The sequence below is a fragment of the Oryx dammah genome, unplaced genomic scaffold (genome assembly GCF_014754425.2).
Source record: "Oryx dammah isolate SB20612 unplaced genomic scaffold, SCBI_Odam_1.1 HiC_scaffold_8, whole genome shotgun sequence".
NCBI classification, from domain to species: Eukaryota; Metazoa; Chordata; class Mammalia; order Artiodactyla; family Bovidae; genus Oryx; species Oryx dammah.
The window spans coordinates 33,215,090-33,231,137 of NW_024070192.1; the positions used below are offsets into that span (position 1 = coordinate 33,215,090).

General features: G+C 46.1%; 1 protein-coding gene across 1 annotated transcript in view; it reads right to left on the reverse strand.

Annotated features, from left to right (window-relative positions):
• Nucleotides 1–16,048, reverse strand: part of GLP2R (glucagon like peptide 2 receptor) — a 43,598-nt gene that overhangs the window by 9,748 nt on the left and 17,802 nt on the right. The window contains exons 5-8 of the mRNA XM_040244437.1: nt 15,502–15,661; nt 14,464–14,524; nt 9,858–9,927; nt 6,350–6,438 (exon numbers count right to left, since the gene is read on the reverse strand). Coding sequence (XP_040100371.1) covers nt 6,350–6,438; nt 9,858–9,927; nt 14,464–14,524; nt 15,502–15,661 — 380 coding nt within the window. The remainder of the gene's footprint in view (nt 1–6,349; nt 6,439–9,857; nt 9,928–14,463; nt 14,525–15,501; nt 15,662–16,048) is intronic.

A 16,048-nucleotide genomic window follows, 5' to 3' on the forward strand; every position in this document is an offset into this window, starting at 1 on the left:
GGGCCAGACTAGGAGAAGGTTCCTTTCTCCTCACTGAATAAAAACCCCATGGAGTTAAAGATGTGGAGGGACTTCCCTGGCAGTCCAGTGGTTAAGACTCTGCACTTCTGCTGCAGGGGTTCAATCCCTGGTCAGGGAACTAAGATTCCACATGCTGCATCTTGAAGTCAAAAAAAAAAAAAAAGGTGTGGGAACAGAGAGGGTCAGCAGCCCCCATGTGCAGTATCTTCAGGGAGGTTTAATTTTATCCAAGAGAAAGTATCTACTATGAATCTTGTGTTTGAATGTTTTCAGTGAAATGAAAACCCTCACCTTTGCACCCTAAAAGGACCTACAGCCAATAAGAGTTGAGCAGGAGTCACCAAGGAGGGGGACGCCCCCCACCCCAGCATGTGGGCTGAGCGTCCCAGGACAGAGCCCCGGGAGCGAGGCGTGGAGAACCTGAGATGCAGCCACCGGTTAGGTGATCCTCCTGGGCCGAGCTCACGCCTACTAGAGCTCCCACACCCACCTGTGCACACTCACTTAGCTGAGCCACATTAAGGTGTTCCCAAGCAGAGACTATGTCAAGAGTTTCGGGTTTTGCTTGTTTGTTTCTCTAATTTCCAGGAGTGTCTTAAATCAGAGGTGGCAAATTGGCATCCATGGGTTATATTTGACCTGCTGACAGCTTTTGCTTATGCTAGGTAGTGATCTTTGCTATTGGAGCCGCCCTTAAATAATGAGATTTCAAGCAAAGAGGTCCAGATGTTCAGCTTCCTTTGAAAAGTGGGGAGATCCGGCCAGGCTGGGCCCCAGTTCCTTGTTGCCAATCGGCATCTACAGCCTTTAGAGGGAACACGGTTTCTCCAACCCAAAGAGACTGTTTGGCCCTTGCAAGCATGTGAGTCTTTGACCCTTGCTCTGAGTTATTTTTTTTAAATTTACTTATTTATAAAAATATTAAAATATGTATGTATTTATTTATGGGTTATTTTTAAAAAAGATTTATTTAGCTGTATTGAGTCTTAGTTGTGGCACATGGGATCTAGCTCCCAGACCAGGGATCAAACCCATACCTCCCTGCATGGGGAGCTCAGAGTCTTAGTCACTGGACTACCATGGCAGTCCCTATTTTGGATTTTAATAACACATACTTTCATGCATGTCTTATCATCAACTTATTCTCAGGGCCATGCTATGACATTATGTTTTTTAAATAAACTGTTCATCTTGAAACACTTTTAGATCTACAGAAAAGTAGCAAAGATCACACAGAGAATTCCCGCATACCCTTCCCTTCCCCTAATGTTTAAATCTTACAGACCCATGGGACCTTTGGCAGCACTAAGAAACCAGTGTTGGCACGTGGCCAATAACTATCCTCCAGACTTTACCCAGAGTTTCACCAGCTTTTCCAATAATGTTCTTTACACATTCCAGAATCCAGTCCAAGGTCCCCACACTTAGCATGGATGAATTGTTAAGGAATGATCATCTTCTAATGACTTTTTGGGTCATTTTAGTAACTGCTATCTCTCTGTGCATATTCCAGAGGAATTTCCCATTCCTCATATGATTCTGAGTTCTCTTTGGACAAAAGACTATTTACATCTCTGTTTGGATGAAAATCCATAAGTACCTATAGCAGCTCCTCTTATGAACTGTGTTTATGCCCCGTTTTCATCTACAGTCGTTTGTTTATTTTAATGGTTTAGTTTACTGCAGTCAGTTAGCTCTTCAACTGGAGAAGGAAATGGCAACCCACTCCAGTACTCTTGCCTGGAGAATTCTTTGGATGGAGGAGACTGATGAGCTGCTGTCCATGGAGTCCCACAGAGTTGGACACAACTGACGTGACTAAGCATGCATGCATGCATTGCAGAAGGAAATGGCAACCCACTCCAGTATTCTTGCTTGGAGAATCCCAGGGACAGAGGAGCCTGGTGGGCTGCCGTCTTTGGGGTCGCACAGAATCAGACACGGCTGAAGCGACTTAGCAGCAGCAGCAACTCTTCAACAAATATTTATTGGGCATCTGTTCTGGACATGTGAGTAAGTACAGAGAGTAGGAGGAGGAGCTGGGGCCAAAGGCAGTGGGACTCGAAGACAGTACCTGGGGCCAGGGTTTGAATCCCAGCACTGCCAATTATTAGCGATGTGGCTCTGGGCAAATTACTTAAACTCTCTACCTGTAAAAATGAGGATTATACTACTACTACTATCATATGCAATGTTAAAATAATAATAAAAATATTATTATTAATAATAATTCCTAACATTGCCATTTTAAGGACTAAATAACATGGGGCCAACCCTCAGACTAAACCATAGCTGATACGTGAAGCATAATCAATAACATTTAGTTGTCACTATTTTTAAAGAAGCCATCTCTCCCTCAGGTTGCTCACAATCTCAGTGACTTGGATCAATTTGCCTTCCATTTGTGACATTTTTCTGAAAGTCCTTTATAAGTTCACTAACAAATGGTTCTGGGCGTCCCTGGTGGTCCTGTGGTTAAGAATTTGCCTGGCAATGCAAGGGACACCAGTTTGATCGCCGGTCCAGGAAGATGCCACATGCGGCAGGGCAACGAAGGGCACCACAACTACTGAGCCTGAACTGTGGAGCAACTGCCGGAGCCCGTGCTCCACAACAAGAGAAGCCAGTGCAATGAGAAGCCCATGCACCGTAACTAGAGGGTAATCCTCACTCTCCACAACTAGAGAAATCTGCAGGCACAGCAACAAAGACCCATCACAACCAAAGACAGATAAATATATTTTAAGGATGTACTTTAAAAAATAAAATAAAAATAAAATTTTAAAAAGACATGATTCTCCTTTATACGTTCATTAAGAATCCTGCCCCACGCATCACACAGAAAGTTAAGATCATTTATCTAGGAGGAGCGTGTCACCTCCATGCCCAGAACCACAAGGAACAGAGAACTCCCTCCAGGCTGAGGGTCTGCTGGGGTCTGTCCACAATCCAGGGACACTGCTCTCTCTCCAGGTCTGCCTCAGTTGTCCTTTGCCAGACCATGCATCTGGGCTGGTTACAGTTTACTGCTTGAATGATGGAAGCCGGGGAATGAGGGATAGGATTACAGAAGGTTCTGAAGTCCTAGCAACTTGCCTCTTTGGTGAGTCTCAAGTGTGTCTAATTTAAACTTTCCTAAAATATACTCCTGGAGGGGGTCCAAATCTTGAGAATTACATTCTGAAAGTTCTCGAAAACCTGGGAGAGTTGGAGGCCGGACTGTTCCTGCCAGAGTTTGGACAAAATGCATTGGCTTCATCACCCTCTTCTCCTCATCCTTGCAGGGGCCCCAGTAGAGGGGGACATGGAAGATGAGGACCTTTCAACATGGGGGAGGGCAGTATGAGCTGAGTGTGCTCATGACCCCTTGGGGTGACGGGAAGCAGCCCTCCCAGCACTTAGAAATGAGAGAGTTAGCACTGCTTAGACAGAAAGATGGGCAAAGGCACGATTCCCTGGACCAAGTGGTAAAATAAGGTGGCCTAAGAGACAGATCCCTGGGAACTCCCCTGGTAGTCCAGTGGATAAGAATCTGCCTTGCCATGCAGGGGCTGTGGGTTTGGTCCCTGGTTAGGGAACCAAGACTCCACATGTCCCAGGGCAACTAAGCTCAAGCACCACAACTATGGAGCCTGCATGCTCTAGAGCCCACAAGACACAACTGGAGAGTCCTCGTGCTGCAATGGAAGATCCCATATGACGTATCAAAGATTTGTGTGCCACAACTAAGACCCAATGCAAATAGATAAAAATAAGTAAATATTTTTTTAAAAAAAGAAAAGAGAAGTTTGAGAGCCATTGTCTTGGGTAACTCTAGAGAAGAGCCTGGAAAAGAGGATGTCAGGCTGCTTAGAAACATATTTTCCATGGTCCAACCAGAAAATTCCATCTGGTCCCATGGTCTATGTATTCTGACTGTATATCAGAATCTTCTAGGAACTCTCCTGCAAGAAGTCCATGGGCGGGGAACACTGGTGGTCCAGTAGTTGCAATCTAGAACCTGTGCTCACAACAAGAGAAGCCCCGCATGCAAGAAGCCCCCAACTAGCGAAAGCCTGTACACCACAACAAAGACCCAGCAAAAGAACCCCCCACCCAAAAGAAGTCCATGTGGTGGGGCTCCATGCTTCGATACTGAATCTAATACCCAGTGGAGGGGCTCATGAGACAGGGCTTTGGGGCTGGCTATCTGGTGATGCTTAACATAGCCAGGATGGAAAGCTATCATGGGGGCCACTGAGGGTCTGCAGCTCAGGGACGACCCAGTGGTCCGTGGTGGGCTTTGACAGGGTTTAGGCACTCTGTCTGTGTGAAAGGTGGTGCCTTGACACTTGTCTGCCCCTGTTTCTGCCTCTTGGGAATGCTGTCCTCTGATGGGTTTTCATGGTGACTGGGTTTCCCTGGTGCCTGGTTAGTGAGAGGATTCCCCAGAGAATGGACCCAGGCAGGGTAGAGGGGAGAAGCCCTGCTCTTGGCCTTGGTTCTCCACCCTCAGAGAGGGGTGAGATGCTTAGCCTTGGGAAAAGGGCCAGAGAGGCTGTCAGCCACTTGGAGGCTTGGCCAGAGGCGCCCAGAAAGACACATAGCTCTGTGTGGTCCAAGCCAGCCCAAAAACCCCCCGGCAATGGGGGTTTGCATAATATCTGAGCCAACATCTGTATATATTTGCCTGGTCCTGAACTGTATGTGTTTATGCTTCTGGAACCCCCGAGGGTAGGGGGTTCGGCTGATAGGATTTGGGGTCTGGAAACCCCAGGCAAATACTATTCATTGCATCTAATTAGGACCTCCTTGAACCCTCATCACAAGTTGAGGATGGGTCTGGGGTGACTCTCCCAGGTGACACACCAAAAAGCAAACCTGGGGAGGCCAAGCGACTTGCCCAAGGTCAATTCAGGGTGAAGGTCAGCATCGGCCCTCCTGATTCATTCTACACCCACATCCCCATCCTTGGCGAGCTGGAATGTGTGCTCCTCACAGATGGGGTCCCCATCCTATTTTCCTTTTACTTGAAAAACAGTGACGGCACATCATAGACCCTCACTGAATGTCTGTCAGAAAAATGAAAAGCGACCTTCCCAGCACACCTTGGCTCAGGGTGGCTTCTGGCCTTAGAGAGGGAGAAGTCCCGCTATATAGCCACTCTCACGCACATCTCTGCCCCTGGTCTGCCACGTGGACTAAAATCTCTTAGGTTTTGAGCAAAACTTTGGGTTAAAACACTGCATCCCCAAGAAGCACACACATGCTATAGAAAGTAGAATAACTGGGAAAAGAGGAGGGGAGGGGGACCTTGGTCTCGCATTCATTCAGCATTTGATTGACAGCAACACAGAGGTAAGTAATCATCCGTGATCTGACACTGAGAGATGGGACCGCGGTCACCATGGAAGCAGAACAAGGGATGCAGCAAAAGGAAGTCCCAGAGAAAGCATGACTGTGTTAGAAATGTACTTCTTTGGGCTCCAAAATTTTGTGATCATATTACTCGAGTTCTTGCTGCTGCTGCTGCTGCTGCTGCTACTAAGTTGCTTCAGTCATGTCCGTCTCTGTGCGACCCCAGAGACGGCAGCCCACGAGGCTCCCCCGTCCCCAGGATTCTCCAGGCAAGAACACTGGAGTGGGTTGCCATTTCCTTCTCCGATGCATGAAAGTGAAAAGTGAAAGTGAAGTCACTCAGTCGTGTCCGACTCCTAGCGACCCCATGGACTGCAGCCTACCAGGCTCCTCCATCCATGGGATTTTCCAGGCAAGAGTACTGGAGTGGGTTGCCATTGCCTTCTCCAGCTCAAGGTCTTAAAAATACCCAAACACTCTCTTCTGAGTTGTTGTTCAGCTGCTATGTCATGACTGACTCTTCTGTGACCCCATGGACTGTAGCCCACGAGGCTTCTCTGTCCATGGGATTCTCCAGGCACAGATACTGGGGTGGGTTCCCATTTCCTTCTCCAGGGGCTTCTGAGTTACACTGTCTTTTATTCTGTTACCTCAAATAAGGCAACTGTCCAACTTCCCTTCATGTGATTCTTTCCTATCCCTGTAAACCACCCACTCTTAGGGGCATTTTTCACAGTTTCCTCCTGGGAATGTGTGTGCCCTTGATTACTCACCACTGACTTCATTTTCATGGGACCAGAGGGTCCTCGATCTTTAGCAAAAGCCTTGCATGACACCCTGACACTTTTTTCTGAGGGGCTCTCACAGACACCATCATCTCAGGAGAGAAACATACGGATGCCATTTTCCCTCTTCCTGGGACATTAGCCAGAATAGCTGGAAGGGGTCAAAATAAACTTTGACTGTTCAGTACTGACCTCAGGCCACTCACCTGTATTTATAATCTCTGAAGCACATTTGATGAGCTTTGAGCTTAGAAATGAGAAGCTTGAGAATTTTCAGGAAGATGAAGAAATTGACCTTGAAAAAAAAAGCATATATAAATAAGTGATCGACTCTATGTGGCTATGAATATCAAGGTCACCTTAGACCCGGCCATCAGATCCTTGTCCATGGAAACGGAATGGGGCAGTTAATAGTCAGGGTAATCACCTCTCTACCAAAGGCCAGCTCAACTGAGAGCCTGGTGAGGATTCTAAAGAGTCACTTATCCTTCTGGTTCTGGGAGACCCACCACAATAGCCATCTGAGAAAGGCAAACAGACATGTACATTACTATTTTTAATTAAAATTATTGAGGGACTTTCCTGGTGGTCCAGTGGTTAAGAATCCACCTTGCAATGCATGGGACACAGGTTCGATCCCTGGTCGGGGAACTAAGACCCCCACATGTCATAAGGCATTGCCAAAAAATTTTAAAAATAAAAATAAGCAAAATAGAAAAGACTTTAAAATGCCTCTATGCAGTGGAGAAAGAGCCCATAGAGATGGTGGTCAGGTTACAGTTAATGGAATAAAGTCTCTATAGACATTGAGCCAACACAATACTGATGTCCTTGTCTCAAACCACAGATTGAAACACAAGCTGAAGAATCCAACATGTACCTGTTATTACTTGTCTTATTGGCCTGGGGAAAATCGATACTCAAAGCTAAGAAGACAGGGTTTCAGGCAAGAGGCTATGTATCCAAGCTGCAAGCCAACAGGGAGAAGGGAAATTCCCAGCCAAGGAATATTTAGTAACAGAACACTTGAAGGCAAACTAAGTGTAACCAAGTAATTTATCCCCTTTAATGGGATATCTGTTTTTCATCACAAAGAGAAAACGTTGTGTCCTTGGCTTAGTGGCTTGTTGAACTTGGGCATTTTTCTGTAAGCTTAACAGGGAAAGGCACGTATTTCAGGGAATTAATTTCAACCAGGACTGTCTCGTAGGAAATGAAGGTTTGTGATGAGCGTGTTGATTCATTGTTCTTTGCGTCTTCCAGAGACCAGACAAGAGAAAATGGGCATCGACCACTGACACGGAATGAAACACCAGCCTAGTGGACCACAGAACCTCCATCCATCCAGGTGCCCCAGGACTCAGGGCTCAGCAGTCACAGTGGGATGGGGCGGTTTCTCATCTGTACACCATCTGGAAAGGGGCTGAAGGAGGACTTTTTTTTTTAAACAAGTTTTTTTTTTTTTTTTGGCTGCACTGGGTCTCCATTGCTGTGTGCGGGCTTTCCCAAGTCACAGTGAATGGGGGCTACTTTGTGTTGTGGTGCGCAGGCTTCTCATTGCGGTGGCTTCCCTCCCTCGGTGCACAGGCCCTAGGGCATGTGGGCTCAGTAGTTGCAGCTCCCAGGCTCTAGAGTGTGGGCCTCCACAGTGATGGCACACGGGCTTCGTTGCTCCGTGGCATGTGGACTCTTCCCAGATCAGGGATTGAACCTGTGTCCCCTGCATTCGTGGGCACATTCTTATCCACTCTGCCACCAGGGTCCTGAAGGAGGACATTTTTGAAGAACCAAGCCAACTCCTGTTGGATTCTGTAACCAGATGAGGGACACTTAGGATCCCAAACATATAAGGCTCTTTTTCCAGCCCTAGACAATACAGAATGCATTCAGTTCAGTTCAGTTCAGTTGCTTAGTCGTGTCTGACTCTTTGCAACCCCATGGACTGCAGCACACCAGGCTTCCCTGTCCATTACCAACTCCCAGAGCTTACTCAAACTCATGTCCATCAAGTCAGTGATGCGATCCAACCATCTCATCCTCTGTCATCCCCTTCTCCTCCTGCCTTCAATCTTTCCCAGCATCAGAGTCTTTTCCAGTGAGTCAGTTCTTCATATCAGGTGGCCAAAGCATTGGAGTTTCAGCTTCAGCATCAATCCTTCCAATGAACATTCAGGACTGATTTCCTTTAGTATTGACTGGTTTGATCTCCTTGCTGTCCAGGGGACTCTCAAGAGTCTTCTCCAACTCCACAATTCAAAAGCATCAGTTCTCCAGTGCTCAGCCTTCTTTGTGGTCCAACTCTCATATCCATACATGACTACTAGAAAAACCATAGCTTTGACTAGATGGACCTTTGTTGGTAAAGGTCCTAGATGGACCTGATGTCGCTGCTTTTTAATATGCTGTCTGGGTTGGCCATAGCTTTTCTTTCAAGGAGCAAGCGTCTTTTAATTTCAGGACTGCAGTCACCATCTGCAGTGATTTTTGGAGCCCAGGAAAATAAAGCCTCTCACAGAATGCATAGAGTCAAATGTACTGTTCTTGGTGACATTTCTTTGGCACCACCCAGCTGCCGTGCTCAGATCTGGGTCTACAGGTTGGCAGGGGTGGTTGTAGCAAGGTGGGGACTCAGAGTTTGCTGTCATGTAACCCAAAACTCATCTGCCTCCCCACCACCCTGTCAGCCCCCTCAACCCCCTCTGCTCCTGCTGCATGGACTAAAATGCCTACATTAGAACTACTCCTTTGGGTTAAAACACTCCATTCCTAAGAGCCCTGCTTAAGGAAAGGCACACCAAAGGTGAAGGGCAGCTGGAGGGGGATTTCTCTTTCTTATCTGCTCACTCGTTCATTTTTACAAGGAAGGATTCAATAAATACCTATGATCAGACTTGCTCTCATCATGAGAAGGAGAAGATGGGATACAGCAAAGCAAAACACCCCACGTGCTGCAACCACTGAACCCCAAGCCCCTAGATCCTGAGCCAAGAGGAGCCACCGCAATGAGAAGCGTGCACACCACAACAAAGAGTAGCCCCACTCACTGCCACTAGAAAGCCCATGCTCAGCAATGAAGTGCAGCCAAAAATAATAAGGAAATACATATGTTTTAAAGAAATAAAGGCCCTTCCTCTGCAAGGTCTCAGAGTAGCGTCACCAACTGACTCTAACCCTCAGCACAGTTTTGCGTTAATAGTGATTGATTGTATTTTTTTCCCCCTCTAAAAGAAGCTTCCTTAGTCTCCCCTCTCTCCTGCTAATAGTGTTGAAATCCAGGCCCATAGCTTTGCTGTCCCTGGACTTGTCCATGATTGAAGACCCTGCGGCCCCAGGGTTTGTCCACATCGAAGACAGTTGATAGGGGGTCACCGAGCTGACTACGGGTTTCCTTACATAGTCTGAAAACCCAGAGAGAGAGAGGCTTAGAGTGTGAGCCTGGATTTAGGTCCTGAACCAAAACAAGAAGTTTCTTTCTCGTGGGAGAGGGGATTATATGGCACACTTACTTCTGCCACGACACAACACCCAAGAGGAGTTTCTTACTTGTTTCTTCTCGTTCAACAGATCGAAACCACGGCTCAGCATCTTCATCTCGAGGGATCTGGCCCAGGTTCTTTCTGAGCCAGAGAATTTGATGGGAGGCAGGGAAGGGGGTGGGGTCCTCCACAGGTGCTGAGCTCAGAGAGGGAAAAGGGTGGGTGGGGTGGTCCTCACCATTACACAGAGCAGCATGGGTCCTCGGATGATCCACCAGATATTCTTGTTCCTGTTGGTTCCCCAGCACCTAAGGCAAAGAGTGGGCTGTAGAAGACTTACAGTTGAGACAGTAAAGACCCCGAGCTCCCTGGAAGAAGGCTCACTTGGTGTGGGGAGGGAGGGCTCAAACCCCTTCTTATTAGGTTGATACAGTCGACTTTTTTTTTTGGTGAACCTGGAAAGTGGTCTTCATGCTAACAGCTTGCCGTGTATCCTTCTACATATTCTTCCATGTTCATACAAACACAAACTCTTCATTATATGGGCACACCTCATTTTCCTGTGCTTCACTTTGTTGCACTTTGCAGATACTGCGTTTTTTACAAATCGAAGGTTTATGGCAAGCTTGCATCGGGCAAGTCTATTGGCGCCATTTTTTCCAAAGCATTTGCTCACTTCACGTGTGTCTCTGCGTCACATTTTGGTAATTCTCACAATATTTCAAGCTTTTTCATTGTTGTTACACTTGTTATGGTGATCTGTGATCAGTGGCCTTTGATGTCACCATGGTCTTTGTTTTGGGGTGCTGTGAACTGTGCCCATATAAAACGCTGAACTTAATAAATGTGTGTTTCTGACTCCTCCACCAACTGCCCGTTCTCCCATCTCTCTCCCTCTCCTCAGGCCTTACTATTCTCCAAGACACAAATAGTGAAATTAATCTAAGTAGTAATCCTACAAAGGCCTCTAAGTGTTCAAGTGAAATAAAGAGACATATCTCTCACTTGAAGTTAAATGTTAAAAACGATTAAGGTTAGTGAGGAAGGCATGTCACAAGCTGAGACTGGCGGAAAGCTAGGGTTCTTGCCCCAAACAGTTAGCGAAGCTGTGAACACAAAGGAAAAGTTCTTGAAGGAAATTAGAAGTGCTACTCCAGTGAACACACAAATGATAAGAAAGAAAAACACGTTTCTGGCTGATATGGAGACAGTTGGAGTCTGGAGAGAAAATCAAACCAGCCACAACATTCCCTTAAGCCGAAGCCTGCCTGATCCAAGCAAGGTCCTAACCCTCTTCAATTCTATGAAGGCTGAGAGAGCTGAGGAAGTTGCAGAAAAACACAGTGTGAAATTAGCTGACATGGGTTAATGAGCTTTAGGAAAGAAGCCTTCTCTATGAGATGACAGTGCAAGGGGAAGCAGCAAGTGCAAGGGGAAGCAGCACGTGCTCGGGGCAGAAGCTTCAGTGAGTTGTCTGGAAGATCTAGCTAAGACCACAAATGAAGGTGGCTACACTGAACAACAGATTTTCAAGGTAGGCTAAGCAATCTTCTATTGGAAGAATATTCCGTCCAGGACTTTCATAACTAGAGAGAAGTCAATGCCTGGTTTCAAAGCTTCAAGGGACAGGCTGACTCTCTAGTTAGGGGGCTAATGCAACTGGTGACTTTAAGTTGAAACCAGTTCTCATTTACATTCCAAAAATCCTAACGTATACTAGAGCTACCCTGCCTGTGATCTATACATGGAACAACAAAGCAAGGAAGACAGCACATCCATTTACAATGTGGATTACTGAAAATTTTAAACTCACTGTTGGAAACTACTCAGAAAAAAAAATCCTTTCAAAAATATTCCTGCTCATTAACAATCCACCTGGTCACAAAAGAGCAGTATATGAGAATATTTGATCTTAGTTCCGGGACCAGGGATCAAGCCTGCATACCCTGCACTGCTAGGTTGATTCTTAACCACTGAACCAGCAGGGAAGTCCCTGTTTTGTTTTTAACTTCTGAGTTTCTTATTGTGTGACTCCTCTCTTCAATCTCATTTGAGACATAAGAATCAGGGACACACTTTTCTTGTTCTTATGTTCCTATCTTTACACATACCATTTTTCAGTCTTCACCCAAGAGCTCCGATAAAGATGTGCAATGGGATTAACGTTGTTTTCATGCCTACTAGCATAACGTCCATTCTGCAGTCCATAGATCAAGGAGTAACAGATGAATTACTACAAATCTTTGATTCTTTTATCTATCAGTTCAGTTCAGTTCAGTTGCTCAGTCATGTCCGACTCTTTGCGACCCCATGAAGCACAGCAAGCCAGGCCTCCCTGTCCATCACCAACTCCCAGAGATCACTCAGACTCATGTCCATCGTATCAGTGATACCATCCAGCCATCTCATCCTCTGTCATCCCCTTCTCCTCCTGCCCCTAATCCCTCCCAGCATCAGAGATTTTTCCAATGAGTCAACTCTTCACATGAGGTGGCCAAAGTACTGGAGTTTCAGCTTTAGCATCATTCCTTCCAAAGAAATCCCAGGGCTGATCTCCTTCAGAATAGACTGGTTGGATCGCCTTGCAGTCCAAGGGACTCTCAAGAGTCTTCTCCAACACCACAGTTCAAAAGCACCAATTCTTCAGCACTCAGCTTTCTTCACAGTCCAACTCTCACATCCATACATGACTACTGGAAAAACCATAGCCTTGACTAGACGGCAAAGTAATGTCTCTGCTTTTCAACATGCTATCTAGGTTGGTCATAACTTTTCTTCCAAGGAGTAAGCGTCTTTTAATTTCATGGCTGCAGTCACCGTCTGCATGATTTTGGAGCCCCCCAAAATAAAGTCTGACATTGTTTCCACTGTTTCCCCATCTATTTCCCATGAAGTGATGGGACCAGATGCCATGATCTTCGTTTTCTGAATGTTGAGCTTTAAGCCAACTTTTTCACTCTTCTCTTTCACTTTCATCAAGAGGCTTTTTAGTTCCTCTTCACTTTCTGCCATAAGGGTGGTGTCATCTGCATATCTGAGGTTATTGATATCTCTCCCAGCAATCTTGATTCCAGCTTGTGCTTCATCCAGCCCAGCGTTTCTCATGATGTACTCTGCATATAAGTTAAATAAGCAGGGTGACAATATACAGCCTTCACGTACTCCTTTTCCTATTTGGAACCAGTCTGTTGTTCCATGTCCAGTTCTAACTGTTGCTTCCTGAACTGCATACAGGTTTCTCAACAGGCAGGTCAGGTGGTCTGGTATTCCCATCTCTTTCAGAATTTTCCACAGTTTATCGTGATCCACACAGTCAAAGGCTTTGGCATAGTCAATAAAGCAGAAATAGATGTTTTTTTGGAACTCTCTTGCTTTTTCGATGATCCAGTGGATGTTGGCAATTTGATCTGTGGTTCCTCTGCCTTTTCTAAAACCAGCTTGAACACCTGGAAGTTCACAGTTCACGTATTGCTGAAGCCTGGCTTGGAGAATTTTGAGCATTACTTTACTAGCGTGTGAGATGAGTGCAATTGTGCAGTAGTTTGAGCATTCTTTGGCATTGCCTTTCTTTGGGATTGGAATGAAAATTGACCTTTTCCAGTACTGTGGCCACTGCTGAGTTTTCCAAATTTGCTGGCATATTGAGTGCAGCACTTTCACAGCATCATCTTTTAGGATTTGAAATAGCTCAACTGGAATTCCATCACCTCCACTAGCTTTGTTAGTAGTGATGCTTTCTAAGGCCCACTTGACTTCACATTCCAGGATGTCTGGCTCTAGGTGAGTGATCACACCATCGTGATTATCTTGGTCATGAAGATCTTTTTTGTATAGTTCTTCTGTGTATTCTTGCCACCTCTTCTTAATATCTTCTGCTTCTGTTAGGTCCATACCATTTCTGTCCTTTATCGAGCCCATCTTTGCATGAAATGTTCCCTTGGTATCTCTAATTTTCTTGAAGAGATCTCTAGTCTTTCCCATTCTGTTGTTTTCCTCTATTTCTTTGCATTGATCGCTGAGGAAGGCTTTCTTATCTCTTCTTGCTATTCTTTGGAACTCTGCATTCAGATACTTATATCTTTCCTTTTCTCCTTTGCTTTTCACTTCTCTTCTTTTCACAGCTATCTGTAAGGCCTCCTCAGACAGCCATTTTGCTTTTTTGCATTTCTTTTCCATGGGGATGGTCTTGATCCCTATCTCCTGTACAATGTCATGAACCTCATTCCATAGTTCATCAGGCACTCTATCTATCAGATCTAGTCGCTTAAATCTATTTCTTACTTCCACTGTGTAATCATGAGGGATTTGATTTAGGTCATACCTGAATGGTCTAGTGGTTTTCGCTACTTTCTTCAATTTAAGTCTTAATTTGGCAATAAGGAGTTCATGATCTGAGCCACAGTCAGCTCCTGGTCTTGTTTTTGCTGGCTGTATAGCGCGTCTCCATCTTTGGCTGCAAAGAATATCATCAATCTGATTTCTTAAATATATTCTAGATGGCCCAAATGGAAGGGAGTAAATATACTCTTTGGGAAAATGATTTATTTCCTTATATTGGGGCCTATCTTGGAATGAGGCTTCCCAGGTAGCTCAGTGGTAAAGAACCTGCCTGCCAATGCAGGAGATCCAGGAGATGTGGGTTTGATCGCTGGACTGGGAAGATCCCCTGGAGAAGGAAATGGTAACCCACTCCAGTCTTCTTGCCTGTGAAATCCCATGGACAGAGGGAGTCTGGTGGGCTGCAGTCCATGGCGTCGCTAAGAGTTGGACACGGCTGAGCACACAGCATAGTACATCTCGGAATAACTAGCTCATGGGAGTTCAAAAAGAGGTGAGTTACCTACCCTGTATTCTCCAGCTGAGCACGGGCAATGCTCCAGGGCACAACGAAGAGCACCGGGAAGGCTGGGAGAAAACATGGAAATGGAGTCAAGGGCTGGTTGACCAAACGTGCCTACTGCCCACCCCACCCTGATGGGCCAAGTACACCTGGTTAAAATTATAAAAAAAAACAATCATAGAATTGTGGACTGAGAGCTGGAGAGACCTACAGATGCCACAGAGCCATCCATTTGTTGGGAAACCGGGGGCAGAGAGGAGACCAAATTTGCCACCTGCCACAAAGTAGCTTAGAGTAAATCCAAAGACATTAATCAAGCCTCCTGAATCCCAGGCCAGAGTTAGTCCCTCTGATTATGGCAACCTCAACTTCCCCAGGAATCTATGGAGGGAAGAGCTCCAGATCTCATCCTGGAGATTTGGTTGGCCCATGGACTGAATGTTTGTGTCCCCCAAATGCATACATTGAAGCCCTAACCCCCAGTGTGATGGCATTTGAAGAAGGGACCTTTGGAGGTAATTAGGTTTAGATGGCATGTGTGTAGGGCTGGTCATCATGATGGGATTACTGTCCTTATCAGAAGAGACCAGAGAGCTTGCTTCCTCTCTCTCTCTCTACAATGATATGAGTCTACAGCAAGAAGGCAGCTGTCTGCAAGCCAAGAAGAGGAACTTCATCGGAACTCAACCATCCTGGTGCCACAGTCTCACACCTCTCAGCCTCCAGAACCTTGAGAAATAAATATCTGCGTTTTAAGCCACACAGTCTGTGGCATTTGTTATGGCAGCCCTAGTAGATAATACAGTTGGGGACAGGTTAGGAGGAAGGTCATCTGATTCTACCAAAAACCTTCCCAATTTTTGAATGTGTGTATTGGGTCTACAGCACTTATATCTACATAAATGTAAATGCAGGTACTACCCCTCTCTTCAGAGTCTCTTGTCATTGAGGAATTATCTATCCCAGAAACCTCCCTCCAACTCCAACCGAAAGCTCTACTGGGCTCCCATGTTCAGACAGATCCCCGGTTCAGGTCACTCACCCCAACCCACCAGCAGGTATCTGGGCCACAGCCGCCTTTCTGAAAACACTATGGGCTCCAGCAGCGTGTGAAGGTAAAGGCCTTCGACGAGCAGCCACGAGTAATTGGCGCCCACAAAGTAGTGCAAGAGGACCTGGGCTGAGCGGCAGGAGGCAGAAATCTGGAAAGGACAGAGCACCTGGGGGTGAGTCCAGGTTCCTCAGCATCTGGACCACAGTGGAGGGGAGAAGGGCCTCCCCACACAAGTCCCCACCTCTGAACTCCCCTCTCTCTCTTAGACACAATAGTTTTTTTAGACCGAGTGCTATTGCATACTTAATAGACTACAGCACAGTGTACATACACTCCGGTCAGTGTTCTTGTTATACGCACTCTCTGCTATGCTTAGTCGCTCAGTCATGTCCGACTCTGCAACCCATGCTCGGGACGTTGGCTTTAAAAAAAAAATCAGGTGATGTATCTCTTACCAGAAAGACTGACACCCCTTTCTCTCTGTCATCCACTCCCCAGCCTCACCTTCCTGCTCTCTGATTCCCAGGACTGATCC